General features: G+C 46.4%; 1 protein-coding gene across 8 annotated transcripts in view; it reads right to left on the bottom strand.

Annotated features, from left to right (window-relative positions):
- LOC140390078 (kyphoscoliosis peptidase-like) overlaps positions 1–14,456 on the bottom strand; it is a 930,728-nt gene that overhangs the window by 627,920 nt on the left and 288,352 nt on the right. For all 8 annotated transcript variants that reach the window (XM_072474955.1, XM_072474961.1, XM_072474960.1 and 5 more), the window contains one exon: positions 10,726–10,794. In XM_072474955.1, coding sequence (XP_072331056.1) covers positions 10,726–10,794 — 69 coding nt within the window. The remainder of the gene's footprint in view (positions 1–10,725; positions 10,795–14,456) is intronic.

Below are 14,456 nucleotides of genomic sequence, written 5' to 3'. Positions count from 1 at the left end.
CCATTATACTGTCCATAGCTTTACCCTTCCCTTCCCCCCAACTTGCTAGTTTAAAGTCCTTGTGACCAACCTATTTATCCTATTCGCTAGAACACTGGTCCCAGAATGGTTCAGGTGAAGACCGTCCCAACGGTACATGTCCCACCTGCCCCAGTACTGATGCCAATGCCCCATGAAATGGAATCCCTCTTTCCCGCACCACTCCTTTAGCCACGTGTTAACTTCCCTAATTTTCTCAACCCTATGCCAATTGGCACGTGGCTCGGGTAGTAATCCAGAGATTATAACCCTGGAGGACCTGTTCTTTAATTTAATCCCTAGTGTTTGATAATCCCCTAACAGGTCCTCTTTCCTAGTCTTACCTATGTTGTTAGTCCCAACGTGGACCACAACAACTGGATCCTCCCCCTCCCTCTCCAAAATCCTTTCAAGCCGATCAGAGATGTCCCTCACCCTGGCACCGGGCAGGCAACATACCATGCGGTACTCACGATCTGGCTTACAAAGGGTGCCATCAATCCCCCTAATTATAGAATCCCCTACAACTACCACTTGTCTTTTTGCTCCCCCCTCTTGAATGGCTTCCTGTACCACGGTGCAGTGGTCAGTCAACGCATCCTCCCTACAGCCCTCTTCCTCATCCACACAGGGAGCAAGTACCTCATACCTGTTGGACAAGGTCAAGGGCTGAGGCTCCTCAACTCCTAAACTCAGGATCCCCCTACCTGACTCCCTTGCAGTCACACCACTCTGTCCCTGACCACTGACCGAATTAACAGTACTTATTCTACCGGGTGTGACTGCCTCCTGAAACAAAGCGTCCAGGTAAATTTCCCCCTTCCTGATGTGCCGCAGTGTGTGCAGCTTGGTCTCCAGCTCATCAATTCTGAGCCGAAGTTCCTCGAACAGCCAACACTTGCTGCAGATGTGGTCACTGACGGTCTCAATGGGATCCACCAGTTCCATCATCATACAGCAACAGCACATCACCTGTCCAGCCATATTCAACTCGTTAATTAATTTAAATAATTTTTCATTTTTTTTAATAGTACCTCAAGGATAAACCCGAACACCAACAAAAACACAGCCCTCTCTCGCCACTCACCCGAACTCAGTCACTCACCTAAACTTAAATGCACTCTGTTCCAATCAGCACTCCATGTCTAAGGGCACTCCTGCCACACCTTTTGTACCCTGCCTGATTTCCAATGAGCCAATAGCCCGCTCCAGGAACTGGAGTCTCCAACTGCCACTCGACCTGCAAACTCAGCACTATTAAATATGCACTCACCTCTCCCAACAACCCTGAAGCCTGTGGCCTGCTCCAGGAACTGAAGTCTCTTTTAAATATTCACTCACCTCTCCCCGCAACCCTGCAGCCTGTGGCCTGCTCCAGGAACTGAAGTCGCTTTTAAATATTCACTCACCTCTCCCCGCAACCCTGCAGCCTGTGGCCTGCTCCAGGAACTGAAGTCTCTTTTAAATATGCACTCACCTCTCCCAGCAACCCTGCAGCCTGTGGCCTGCTCCAGGAACTGAAGTCTCTTTTAAATATGCACTCACCTCTCCCAGCAACCCTGCAACACGTGGCCTGCTCCAGGAACTGAAGTCTCTTTTAAATATGCACTCACCTCTCCCAGCAACCCTGCAGCCTGTGGCCTGCTCCAGGAACTGAAGTCTCTTTTAAATATGCACTCACCTCTCCCAGCAACCCTGCAGCCTGTGGCCTGCTCCAGGAACTGAAGTCTCTTTTAAATATTCACTCACCTCTCCCCGCAACCCTGCAGCCTGTGGCCTGCTCCAGGAACTGAAGTCTCTTTTAAATATGCACTCACCTCTCCCAGCAACCCTGCAGCCTGTGGCCTGCTCCAGGAACTGAAGTCTCTTTTAAATATGCACTCACCTCTCCCAGCAACCCTGCAGCCTGTGGCCTGCTCCAGGAACTGAAGTCACTTTTAAATATGCACTCACCTCTCCCAGCAACCCTGCAGCCTGTGGCCTGCTCCAGGAACTGAAGTCTCTTTTAAATATGCACTCACCTCTCCCAGCAACTCTGCAGCCTGTGGCCTGCTCCAGGAACTGAAGTCGCTTTTTAATATGCACTCACCTCTCCCCCTAATGAGGGGGTTAGATAGGGTGGACGTTCAGAGACTATTTCCTCGGGTGGATGTAGCTGTTACAAGGGGACATAACTATACGATTCAGTGTGGGAGATATAGGAGGGATGTCCGAGGTAGGTTCTTTACTCAGAGAGTGATTAGGGTGTGGAATGGACTGCCTGCGGTGATAGTGGAGTCGGACACTTTGGGAACTTTCAAGCGGTTATTGGATAGGCACATGGAGCACAGCAGAAAGACCGGGAGTGGGATAGCTTGATCCAGTTTTCGGACAATGCTCGGCACAACATCGAGGGCCGAAGGGCCTATTCTGTGCTGTAATGTTCTATGTTCTATATACCCAGGTACTAATCCCAAGGCCTAAATTAATCTGCCTTACCTGCTATACTTCTTGCATTAAAACAAATGCAGCTCAGACCACCTGTCCCTTTGCGTTCATCATTTCTTCCCTGTCTACTCTTCCCCTTAGTCACAATGAGTTTATTATCTTGTACCTTACTGGCTTTACTTGCTGCCTCTTTACTAACCTCTAAATTCCTAATCTGGTTCCCATCCCCCTGCCACATTAGTTTAAAACCTCCCCAACAGTGTTCGCAAAAGCACCCCCGAGGACATTGGTTTCAGTCCTGCCCAGGTGTAGACCATCCAATTTGTAATGGTCCCACCGCCCCCAGAACCGGTCCTAATGTCCCAAAAATCTGAACTCCTCCCTCCTGCACCATCTCTCAAGCCACGTACTCATTCTGACTATGCTTAAATTTCTACTCTGACTGTCTCGTGGCACTGGTACCAATCCTGAGATTATTACCTTTGAGGTCCTACTTTTTAACTTGTCTCCTAACTCCCTAAATTCTGATTGTAGGACCTCATCCCGTTTTTTACCTATATCGTTGGTGTCTATATGCACTGCGACAACTGGCTGTTCACCATCCCCCTTCAGTATGTCCTGCACCCGATCTGAGACATCCCTGACCCGTGCACCCGGGAGGCAACATACCATTCGAGAGTCTCGTTTTTGACCATAGAAATGCCTGTCTACTCCCCTCACGATTGAATCCCCTATGACTATAGCCCTGCCAGTCTTTTTCCCGCCCTTCTGTGCAGCAGAGCCAGCCACGGTGCCATGAACCTGGCTACTACTGCCTTCCCCTGGTGAGTCATCTCCCCCAACAGTTTCCAAAATGGTATACCTGCTTTGGATTGAGATGACCGCAGGGGACACCTGCACTGCCTTCCTGCTCTTTCTCTGCCTTTTGGTCACCCATTCCCTGTCTCCCTCACCAATCCTAATCTGCGATGTGACCAACTCACTGAACGTGCTATCCACGACCTCCTCAGCATCGCGGATGCTCCAAAGTGAGTCCATCCACAACTCCAGAGCCGTCATGCGGTCTAACAGGAGCTGCAGCTGGACACACTTCCCGCACATGAAGGAGTCAGGAGCATCGGCCGCGTCCCTGATCTCCCACATTGAGCACGAGGAGCATAACATGGGTTAACGAGGAGCATAACAGAAGTGATATGGGCCTATACGACCCACACTCCGTCGGATCCTTATCCATTTTTAGCAACAGGGAGATCAATGCCTGCCCCAAAGTTTGTGGCAACACCCCCCTCCCTATCGCCTCTTCAAACATCCCCACTATCAGGGGTGCCAGTTTATCCTTGAATTTTTTATAGTATTCCACCGGAAACCCAACCGGCCCTGCCACCTTCCCCGACTGTCTCCTTCCAATCGCATCCTTTATCTCCTGCTCCACTATCGCTTCTTCTAATGTAGCCATGTCCCCCTCCCCTAACCTCATGTACTCCAACCCATCTAGAAATTCCTGCATCTCACGGTCTCCCCCAGGTGGCTCTGACCTGTACAACCTCTCATAAAATTCCTCAAAAACCCTCAAAATTAATCAGATCCGGAGCCGCCACCAACTTCACTGCCCTGTCCCTCACCTGAACAATTTCCCTTACCGCTGCCTCCCACCAGAGCTGACCTACTAACATACTCCATGTTTGTAATCTGCACCCATTGCTCGTCTCAGTTGGCGCACCGCCTTCCTGGTAGATAGTCGGTCAAAGCTCGCCTGTAGTTATGATTCTCTTAAGGTTAACGTGCAGGTTCAATCGGCAGTTAAGAAGGCAAATGCAATGTTAGCATTCATGTCAAGAGGGCTAGAACACAAGATCAAGGATGTACTTCTGAGGCTGTAAAAGGCTCTGTTCAGACCCGATTTGGAGTATTTCATAGAATTTACAGTGCAGAAGGAGGCCATTCGGCCCATCGAGTCTGCACCAGCTCTTGGAAAGAGCACCCTACCCAAGCCCACACCTCCACCCTATCCCCATAACCCAGTAACCCCACCCAACACTAAGGGCAATTTTGGACACTATGGGCAATTTAGCATGGCCAATCCACCTAACCTGCACGTCTTTGGACTGTGGGAGGAAACCGGAGCACCCGGAGGAAACCCACGCACACACGGGGAGAACGTGCAGACTCCGCACAGACAGTGACCCAAGCCGGGAATCGAACCTGGGACCTTGGACCTGTGAAGCAATTGTACTAACCACAATGCTACCGTGCTGCCCTATTGTGGTATTGTGAGCAGTTTTGTGCCCGGTATCGAAGGAAGGATGTGCTGGCCTTGGAAAGGGTCCAGAGGAGGTTCACAAGAATGATCCCTAGAATGAACAGCTTGTCGTATGAGGAACGGTTGAGGACTATGGGTCTGTACTCGTTGGAGGTTAGAAGGATGAGAGGGGATCTTATTGAAACTTACAGGATGCTACGAGGTCTGGATAGAGTGGACGTGGAGAGGATGTTTCCACTTGTAAGAAAAACTAGAACCAGAGGACACCATCTCAGACTAAAGGGACGACCCTTTAAAACAGAGATGAGGAGGAATTTCTTCAGCCAGAGGGTGGTGAACCTGTGGAACACTTTGCCGCAGAAGGCTGGGGAAGCCAATTCACTGAGTGTCTTTATGACAGAGATAGATGGGTTCTTGATTAATAAGGGGATCAGGGGTTATGGGGAGAAGGCAGGAAAATGGAGATGAGAAAAATATCAGCCATGATTGAATGGCGGAGCAGAATCGATGGGCCGAGTGGCCTAATTCTGCTCCTATATCTTAAGGTCTTATGGATAGGGTGGAGACGTAGGCTTAAGTAGGATGCTCTTTCAAAAAAGGCCGGTGCTGAGTTGATGGAGTATCTTGAAGAAGGAACAAAAAGAGTCAATGAGGTTAATGCAGTTTATGTGGTTTACATGGACTTTCAGAAGGCATTCAATACAATGGCACACAATAGACTTGTGAGAAACGTTACAGCTCATGGGATAAAAGGGACAGCGGCAATATGAATACAAAATTGGCTGAATAACAGGAAGTAGAGAGTAATGGTCAATAGATATTTTTGGGGCTGGAGGAAGGTTTGTAGTGCTGTTCCTGTAGTCAATACTGGGACCTTTTGCTTTTCGTGATAAATATTAAAGACCTAGATCTTGATGTGCAGAGGACCATTTCAAAGTTTGCGGATAACATGAAACTTGGAAGCATTGTAAACTGTGGGGAGGACAGTGTAGAAATTCAAAAGGACGTAGAGAAGTTGGTGGAGTGGGCAGATAGCTGGCAGATGAAGGTCATAAGACCATTCGGCCCATCGAGTCTGCTCCTCCATTCAATCATGACTGATATTTTTCTCATCCCCATTCTCCTGCCTCCTCCCCATAATCCCTGATTCCCTTATTAATCAAGAACCTATCTATCTCGGTATTAAAGAAACTGAGAGATTTGGCCTCCACAGCCTTCTGCGGCAAAGAGTTCCACAGATTCACCGCCCTCTGGCTGAAGAAATTCCTCCCATCTCTGTTTTAAAGGATTGTCGCTTTAGTCTGAGATTGTTCTCGTTTTTTCTACAAGTGGAAACATCCTCTCCACGTCCACTCTATCCAGGCTTGGCAGTATCCTGTAACTTTCAATAAGACCCTCCCTCATCCTTCAAAACTCCGAGTACAGACCCAGAGTCCTCAACCGTTCCCCATACGACAAGCTCTTCATTCCAGGGATCATTCTTGTGAACCTCCTCTGAACCCTTTCCAAAGCCAGTACATCCTTCCTTAGGAAAGGGGCCCAAAGCAGCTCACAATACACCAAATGAGGTCTGACCAGAGCCTTATACAGCCTCAGATGTTCATCTGTGGCCTTGTATTCTCGCCCTCTCGACATGAATGCTAACATTGCATTTGTCTTCCTAACTGACGACTGAACCTGCAAGTTAACCTTGAGAGAATAGTGAACAAGGACTCCCAAGTCCCTTTGTGCTTCTGATTTCTCAGCATTTCCCCATTTAGAAAATATCCTATTCCTCCATTCCTCCTTCCAAAGTGCATAACCTCACACTTTTCCTCATTGTATTCCATCTGCCAATTCTTTTCCCACTCTCCTAGCCTGTCCAAATCCTTCTGCAGCCCCCCTCAATACTATGGTGGTGATATGCATCACTGTAAATACACAAGGGGTTAATGTAAATACACTACGACTAAGTAAACAGTAAAGGGAGTACTAGGGACATCATTACATGCAGACATACAGCTAATGAACACATAGAATAGGACACGACCAATGGGCAGTCAAGACACCCAGAGGTGACACTACCACAAGGGGGCATTACAAAACCCATAAGTAAAAGGACAGGGCACACATGCTCTTTCTCTTTTCACAGGCGACACTTAGAGAGAATGACAGGGGCAGATCAGAAGCATCACACCCACCACGTGACTTAGAGCAGACTGGTTAGTTAGACTGAGTTACTGTAGCAAGATTAGCAGGAGAGTCGAACTCAAGTAGGAGAATTGCTAACTGTTCAATAAATGTGCAAAAACCTATTTCCAAGTCTGAACGTTGCTTTGACAGAGCACACATCAAGGAAGCAGCTTATGCTGCATGAAGAAGCATAACACAACACCTCTACAGATCTTTGTATCATCTACAGACTTAGCAACCGTGCCTTCAGTTCCTTCTTCCAGATCATCGATGGATATTGTAAAAAGTTGTGGTCCCAGCACCGATCCCTGAGTCACCACTAGTCACCGGCTGCCATCCTGAAAAAGACCCTTTTATCCCCACTGTCTGACTTCTGCCAGTCAGTCAATCCTCTATCCATGGGCTCTTAACTTATTTAACAGTCTCCTATTCAGCACCTTGTCAAAGGCCTTCTGGAAATCTGAATAAATCACGTCCACTTTAGTCAGGCGTTCAACAAAGCCCCACATGGCAGATTGATCAAGAAAGTCCACTGGTTCTCCTTTGTCTAACTTCCTTGTCACCTCCTCAAAGGTCAATACAAAGAAATGAGGTGATGCGTTTAGGTGGGAAGAAGATGGAGAGACAATAAAAAATAAGGGGTAAAATTCTTAAAGTGGCGCAGGTGCAGAGGGACCTGGGTGTATATGTCCATAGATCATTGAACGTGATAGGACAGGTGGTGAGCAGTTAATAAATCATCTAGAATTCTGGGCTTCATTCATGGGGGCATAGATTACAAGAGTAAGGAGGTTATGCTGAACTTATACAAGACTCTAGTTAGACCTCAGCTGGTATAGTGGGCATGATTGACTGGCCTCATCGCACCAGATTGGTGACAAGACAAGGGCATTAAATCTCCCGAGAGGCATCTAGCGCGATTTGTGATGTTCGGAGACGTTGTGATCTGGATTTCACTCTCGTTGGATGAGATCCAGATTTAAACATTTACGTGAGAAGTTAGGCTCACTTAAATCTGTTGCCGTCCGGTGCTCCCCAGGCCCGGGAATGAATTCCCGCACCTGGGAGACCTCGCTCTGGCACCATTTAACACTGGTGCACAAAAATGGATGGACGTAACGGAACTGGGTGGATGATCTCCCAGGCCATTAGAGGCCCCAGGGTGGTTGGGCACTGAGCTGGTTGGCATCCTAGAACTCCCGCTGGCTCCCTGGCACCTTGGCACCACCTGCCTGGCATCTTGGCATTGCCACCTGGGCACTCTGGCAGTGCTGGACTGGCTGGGGAACTGCCATAGCACCAAGTTGGCAGTGCAAAGGTGCCCTAGTGCCAGGCTGCCCATGCCAGGGTTCGGGCCTTGGGAGGAGGGGGGGTGCCCTGCCCTTAGGAGGGAGAGCTCGAGGGCAGCATGGTAGCATAGTGGTTAGCACAGTTGCTTCACAGCTCCAGGTTCCCAGGTTCGATTCCTGGCTGGGTCACTGACTGTGCGGAGTCTGCACTTTCTCCCCGTGTCTGCGTGGGTTTCCTCCGGGTGCTCTGGTTTCCTCCCACAGTCCAAAGATCTGGTGGATTGGCCATGCTAAATTGCCCTTAGTGTCCAAAAAATGTTAAGTGGGGTTACTGGGTTATGGGGATAGGGTAGACACATGGCTTCAGTTGGGTGTTCTTTGTAAGGGCCGGTGCAGTCTCGATGGGTCGAATGGCCTCCTTCTGCACTGTAAATTCTATCTATGACAGCCCAACAGGTCATTTGGGAACTCCGGAGACTACTGTGTGGGTCTGAGGGGGTTCAAGAGATTTTGGCGGCATTTAAGAATGACGCCCTGACCTGTTCCTATTCTGACGAACTAAGCTCGTTAGCACAAGAAGTGAGGTAAGTGTGACCTCGGCGGGGCGTTCGTCACTGAGACCAAAATAAAAGAATCCCGTTTGATAGCGGGGTCGTTCTTGGCACTGCAGGCACTCAGAATCTCCCACTAAACGTGTCCAAAAAGGGAGTCTTTTTTCCCCATTAAATAGTGCCCAGTGCGTCCAGTTCAGAGTGCCACACTATCTGGGAACGGACATCTTCAGTGTCTGAGAAGTTACAAATGGGACTGAACATTGCCTTTCTGAGTGAATGTTTATTTTGTCCCTGATAATTATTTACAATAACTTCCCCACTGATCTCACACTGACTGGCCTCTAGATTCCTGGTTTATCTGTTTCCCTTCTCTTAAATAGGTGTAGAAGCCAGGTATTTCGAATACAACTAGTATAGGTAAAAGATAGCTGTTTAAGCATAAATATTAGGCCCCAGTTTTAAATACCCATTTATACAGCATAATTCACTTTTACTGAAGTCCGTTGTTCTGGCAAATGCATATTTTCAAAGACAGTGTGACATTAAAACAGCACAGTTGCAAGATAATTTGACACTGCTTGTGCTAATTGTCAAGGACAGGGACTGAATACCACAGCAACATAAAGGCACCATTGTTCACAATGCAGATAACAGCTGGGTCAGAAAAGCTAATGTTGCACATTGAAGATGGACGGCTTGCCATCAAATCAAATGTGTTTGAGTCTAACCCAAACCAATTAGGATTATATTGGGGTGTAATTAGATGACTTAAGACAGATATGAAAGTGTATAACTGAAAAGTTTCCGCCCGCCATTTTGGGGTGTTGTCTTTGTGTTGTCTGTCCTTAATTGCTGTCTTTAATTTTCTTAGTCTGTCTGTTAATGTGAGATGTCTTTTGGGGGTTCTGTCAGTCTACCAGTCTGTGTCAGTGATGTTAGTCCACTTTTGACTTTGAGTTTGAGTTTAGCTGAAGATTAGCTTTCTCTCTCTCTTCATGTTGCATTGCCAGACTTTGACCGTTTAAAAGTTACTTTCGAGCTGTCTGCCTAAGCAAAGAAAGATAATGTCTGTAATTCTCTGAAAGCTTCGAATTGTCTACGAATTGCCTTTTAAATGACTTTCAAATTGTAATCAAGCGACTACAAATAAAACAATTCTTTTGGCACCTGAGAAGTTTTAACTGAAATTTCTGCTGAGTTCCAGTATTCGCAAAGTGCTACTGATAACCGAATAGCCGAGATAATATAAATTCCTTCAACTTTACGCAGTCGAATAATACAAGGAATTGAACAACTTGGCATAGTCCAGAAATAGTACAAATCTTACAACTTGTCGTATTGCGCCAGGACTTTGATTCATCAACTAAGCTTCCCCCAAACCTGGCGTAGTTCGACAGGTTAAGATCCCATAAATTAAAGATTCCTACAATAGGGGTACCATTTTAGCAACCCTCAAATATTCTGACATCTGAGCCGGAATTCTCCAGCTGTTGGGCTTCTCTGTTCCCATTGTCAGAACCTCCTGGCTTCCCAACGGCGTGGAGTGGTTTCAAAGGAGAATCCCATTGGCAGGCGGCGGGAATCCTGCTTCCAGCGATCGCCGCGTCACCAAGAACACATGACTGATGGACTGGAGAATTCCACCCCCCCCCCCATGTTTGGTTGAACCTGAAACATTGCTTGAAGAAAGCTTGTGAAAATGAATTTCTGAGCCGTTTTTAAGTTGGTTTAAGAAATTCTGCCAAAGTCTGAGGAGACATGCACTGAAATAAACATAATGATACATTCTCGGAGCTCTCAACAAGCTTATACTTGGGGATTACAGGTACTAACTCAACATCTAACAGTCTTCAGTTGATTAATCCTCACCTTTGGGAAAGTAAAGGCCATACCCCCGATTTTTGAGAAGCTCTCCAGGTCACAAGAGTATAACATACAGGCCATTTCAAAAATGTGATTATGACGTTCTACTTTTAACAAAGAGAAAACTAGTTTGTAATCCTACCTGTACTTTCGGAATACAATGACAATGTAGGTTTTCTTGCTTGATATCCCATTGGTACAGGATACGGACCTTGAAAAAGAAAACACCACGTTTGTGGTTTAGACTTCACAGCATCATTCAGTGAGCTTTACATGTTTTACAACAACTCAATTCAGGATGACACTTTTCATGGAGTTATAAATGAAACAAACACGTGACACTGGAAATGTCAAGGGGCAGGATGGTATCTAACGTATATCCGTTCCACAATATATGTTTGTCATTTAATTAAGAAAATTTGGCCGAGATATCGGTGTAACTAGATCTAATTAAACTAAATGGCATTCTCAAAATAGTAAAATGTTCCATGGCATGTAACAGGAGGGCTATCCAACATAATTCGACACTGAGATAATTAGACCAGTCAAGGAGGTAGGATTTAGTCCCAATTCCATTCCCGCACCTGGTGATGCACGAAGGCAGACTTTCAACTGTTTTCATAGCTATTCATTCTCGGAATAGGTCACTTGTTTGTCACTAGGGGCTTATAGATGGAGGGGCGCCACTCCACATCAAGCATGGGTGACCAGGAGTCTCTCCTGTTCTTACCGCCAGCCCTGATTTGTTTGGCGGCGATATGAACACACCTTACTTGGCCGTCAAGCCCTGGAGTGGACTCAAACCAGCTTCTGGCTCAGAGGCAGGGAAGTTACCCACTGCTCTCTAAGTCCTCCTGGTTGGCTATGTGGAGCACCTTAATGGAGGAGAGTGAATTAGAGAGGCGGAGTGGTATAGGAGGAAATTCCAGAGCTTAGGGTTCATGCATTTTTTGTCAAGGCTGCCAATGGAGGGGTGAAAGAAATGGTGTCTGTGCTGGCTTGTTTGTTGAATTATCCAATTAGTCTCAACTCCCCTGGTCTTATACTACAGTCTTGCAACTTTTCCATCTTAAAATATTTGTTCATTTCCCGTTTGAGAGCTGCTGTTAAGTTTGGGAGTGCATTCCAGCTCATAGAATTGTAGAAGTGTCCTGTTATCACACCTTTGTAACAAACTCTAGAATTTTCCCTGCCACTGACGTTCGGCTTACCGGTCCGTAATTCCCTATTTTCTCTCTCCCTCCTTTTTTAAATAGCGGGGTTACATTTTCCACCCTCCAATCTGCTGGGACTGTTCCAGAATCTGCAGAAATTTTGAAGATGGCAACCAATGCATCTACTATTTACAAGGCCACCTCCTTTAGTACCCTGGGATGTAGATTATCTGGCTTTGGGGATTTATCGACTTTCAGTCGCACTAATTTCTCCAGCACTATTTTTTTAATAATACTAATATCCTTCAATTCCTCCTCCTTACTAGATCCTCAGTTTCCAAGCATTTCTGGGAAGATTAATTGTGTCTTCCGTGAGAACAGAATTAATGTATTTGCTTTAATAACAGAAAATATTGGACAATATCAGCCGGTATGATAGCATTTGTGGAGAGACAGTAGAGCTAGCGTTTCGAGTCTGGATGACTCTTTAGCAAAGCTGCTGCCATTTCCTTGTTCTCGATTATAAATTCTCCCGATTCGGTTTGTAAGAGACCTACATTTTTCTTCATTAATCTTTTTCTTTTTACAAACTTTTATGTTCCTTGCAAGTTTGCTTTCATGTTCTAATTTTCCCTTCTTAATCAATCTCTTGGTTCTCCTTTGATAAATTCTTAACTGCTCCCAATCTTGCTATTTTTTCCAGCTAATTTACGTGACTCCTCTTTGGGTGTGTAATATTATCCTTAATTTCTTTTATTTGTCATGGTTGGCCCACTTCGCTTGTGTTTTTGTGCCAGTAACGAATGTATAAATTGTGCAATGCATACATTCATTCCTTAAATATTAGCCGTTGCCTATCCACCATCATACCTTTTAATGAATTTCCTTAATATATCTTAGCCAACTCACACCTCGTACCTTTGTAGTTGCCATTGTTTAGATTTAGAACCCTAGTTTCAAATCGGACTTCTTAACTTTCCATCCTAATGAAGAATTTTATCATGTTATGACCACTGTTCCCTAAAGGATTCCCTACTCTTGCAAAACAGGATTATTAATTGACCCCATTGTGCAAAGGCACAATGCCAAACATAGGATAACCTGAACCCTAGTTGGGTCCTCAATGTACTGGTCTTAAAAAAAACAGTTCCTTCCGCCAATGGAAACAGTTTAACCTGTACAGACCCCTCAGGTTTCTGAAAACCTCTATCAAATCTCCTTTCAACCTTCTCTTCTCCAAGGTAAATAGACATTGGTTCTCCAGTCTATCCATATGACCAAAGTCCTTTAATCCTGGAACCATTTTTGCAAATTGTTCCTGCACCCTCTAAAATACCTTCAGATCCTTCATAAAGAGTGGTGCACTTTGAGGCTGAATCAGTATTTTGTCCCACCATAAGTTCTTTTCTTTGGCACTCGCCTCTACGTAAAAGCTCAAGATCCAGTATGCTTTATTTTCTCTACCTGCCCTCCCACTTCCAATGATTTGGTCATATATATCCTCAGGTCCCGCTGCCTCTGCAGCTCCTTAGGAATTTTATCCTTTCCCTTATAATGGGTGCATTTTACCGACTTTGTTGCGTCCATCTTGGTGGCGCGACGAGGCAGTTAAGTCTTGAGAGAGATCTCTTGTGAGATTCCCGGTGCTCGAGATGTCTCTCGAGATTCAACTGAACCTTGCAAGACATTGCGATCTGGATGTCGCCCTCACTAGGTGAGATCAGATATGCATATTTAAAGGAGCCATTAGGATTCTCCCGACACCCGAGACCTAATGGCCGTCCCTTGGAGACCTTGTAGAAGCCAGGTGCCGTTTAGCACTGGCTTCCACAAACGTGGATCAGGCGTAACAGGTCATGGGGATTGGGTGGAGGGGGGGAAGGAAGATCTCCCAGGCCCTTAGAGACTTCTGGATGTCGGGAATTGGGAAGGGTGCCCAGCTGGCGCCCAGGCACCTTGGCACTGCCACCCGGGCACCCCGGCAGTGTCACTTGGGTACTGCCAGATTTCCCAAGTGGCACTGCCAGGCAATCATGGGCACTGCCAGTGTGCCAGTCTGGCAGTGCCAAGGTGCCCGGGTGCCAAGTTGCCTGTGCCAGGGATTGGGCCTTGGGTACCTTTCCCTTAAGAGGTGGGGTGGGGGGGTGGGGTGTTGAGGATCCCAGAAGAGGTAAGTTGGTTGCAGTGGGATTCCCGAGGCCGCGGTGAGCTCGCCGAGGGGAGTTGAAAGATCAGGGCTGCATTTAAAAATGGCGCCATGATCTGTGATTATTCTTCCTGCACTGGTGAATTGAGCAGGAAATGATGTAAGTGCTCTCTCGATGGAGTGTTCCTCGCCGAGGCCAAAAAAATGGCAAAGTGTCATTGAATAGCGGGGTCTTTCTCGGAGCTGCAGTCAGCAAGAAGCACCCCACAAATGAGCCTAAAACTTGACTGTTTTCTTCCAGTTGAATCTTCTGACCAACATCTATCTCTTCACACTTCTCTATATTAAAATTAATCTATCACCCATCCACTCATTCCACCAGATTATCACTATCCTTTTGAAGTCCATCAGTATCCTCCTCACAGTTTAAAAATCTTCCAAGTTTTGCTGCAAATTTTGAAATTGTGCCCTGTACACCCAGGTCTCGATCATTAATAAAGATGAAGAAAATCAGTGGTTCTCGTATCAATCTCTGGAAATAACCTATCTTCAAAATGAAAAACAATCATTCAC

The sequence above is a fragment of the Scyliorhinus torazame genome, chromosome 14 (assembly GCF_047496885.1).
Source record: "Scyliorhinus torazame isolate Kashiwa2021f chromosome 14, sScyTor2.1, whole genome shotgun sequence".
Classification (NCBI taxonomy): domain Eukaryota; kingdom Metazoa; phylum Chordata; class Chondrichthyes; order Carcharhiniformes; family Scyliorhinidae; genus Scyliorhinus; species Scyliorhinus torazame.
The sequence above is the reverse complement of the archived record's forward strand: the minus strand, read 5'-3'. Positions and strand labels throughout refer to the sequence as shown.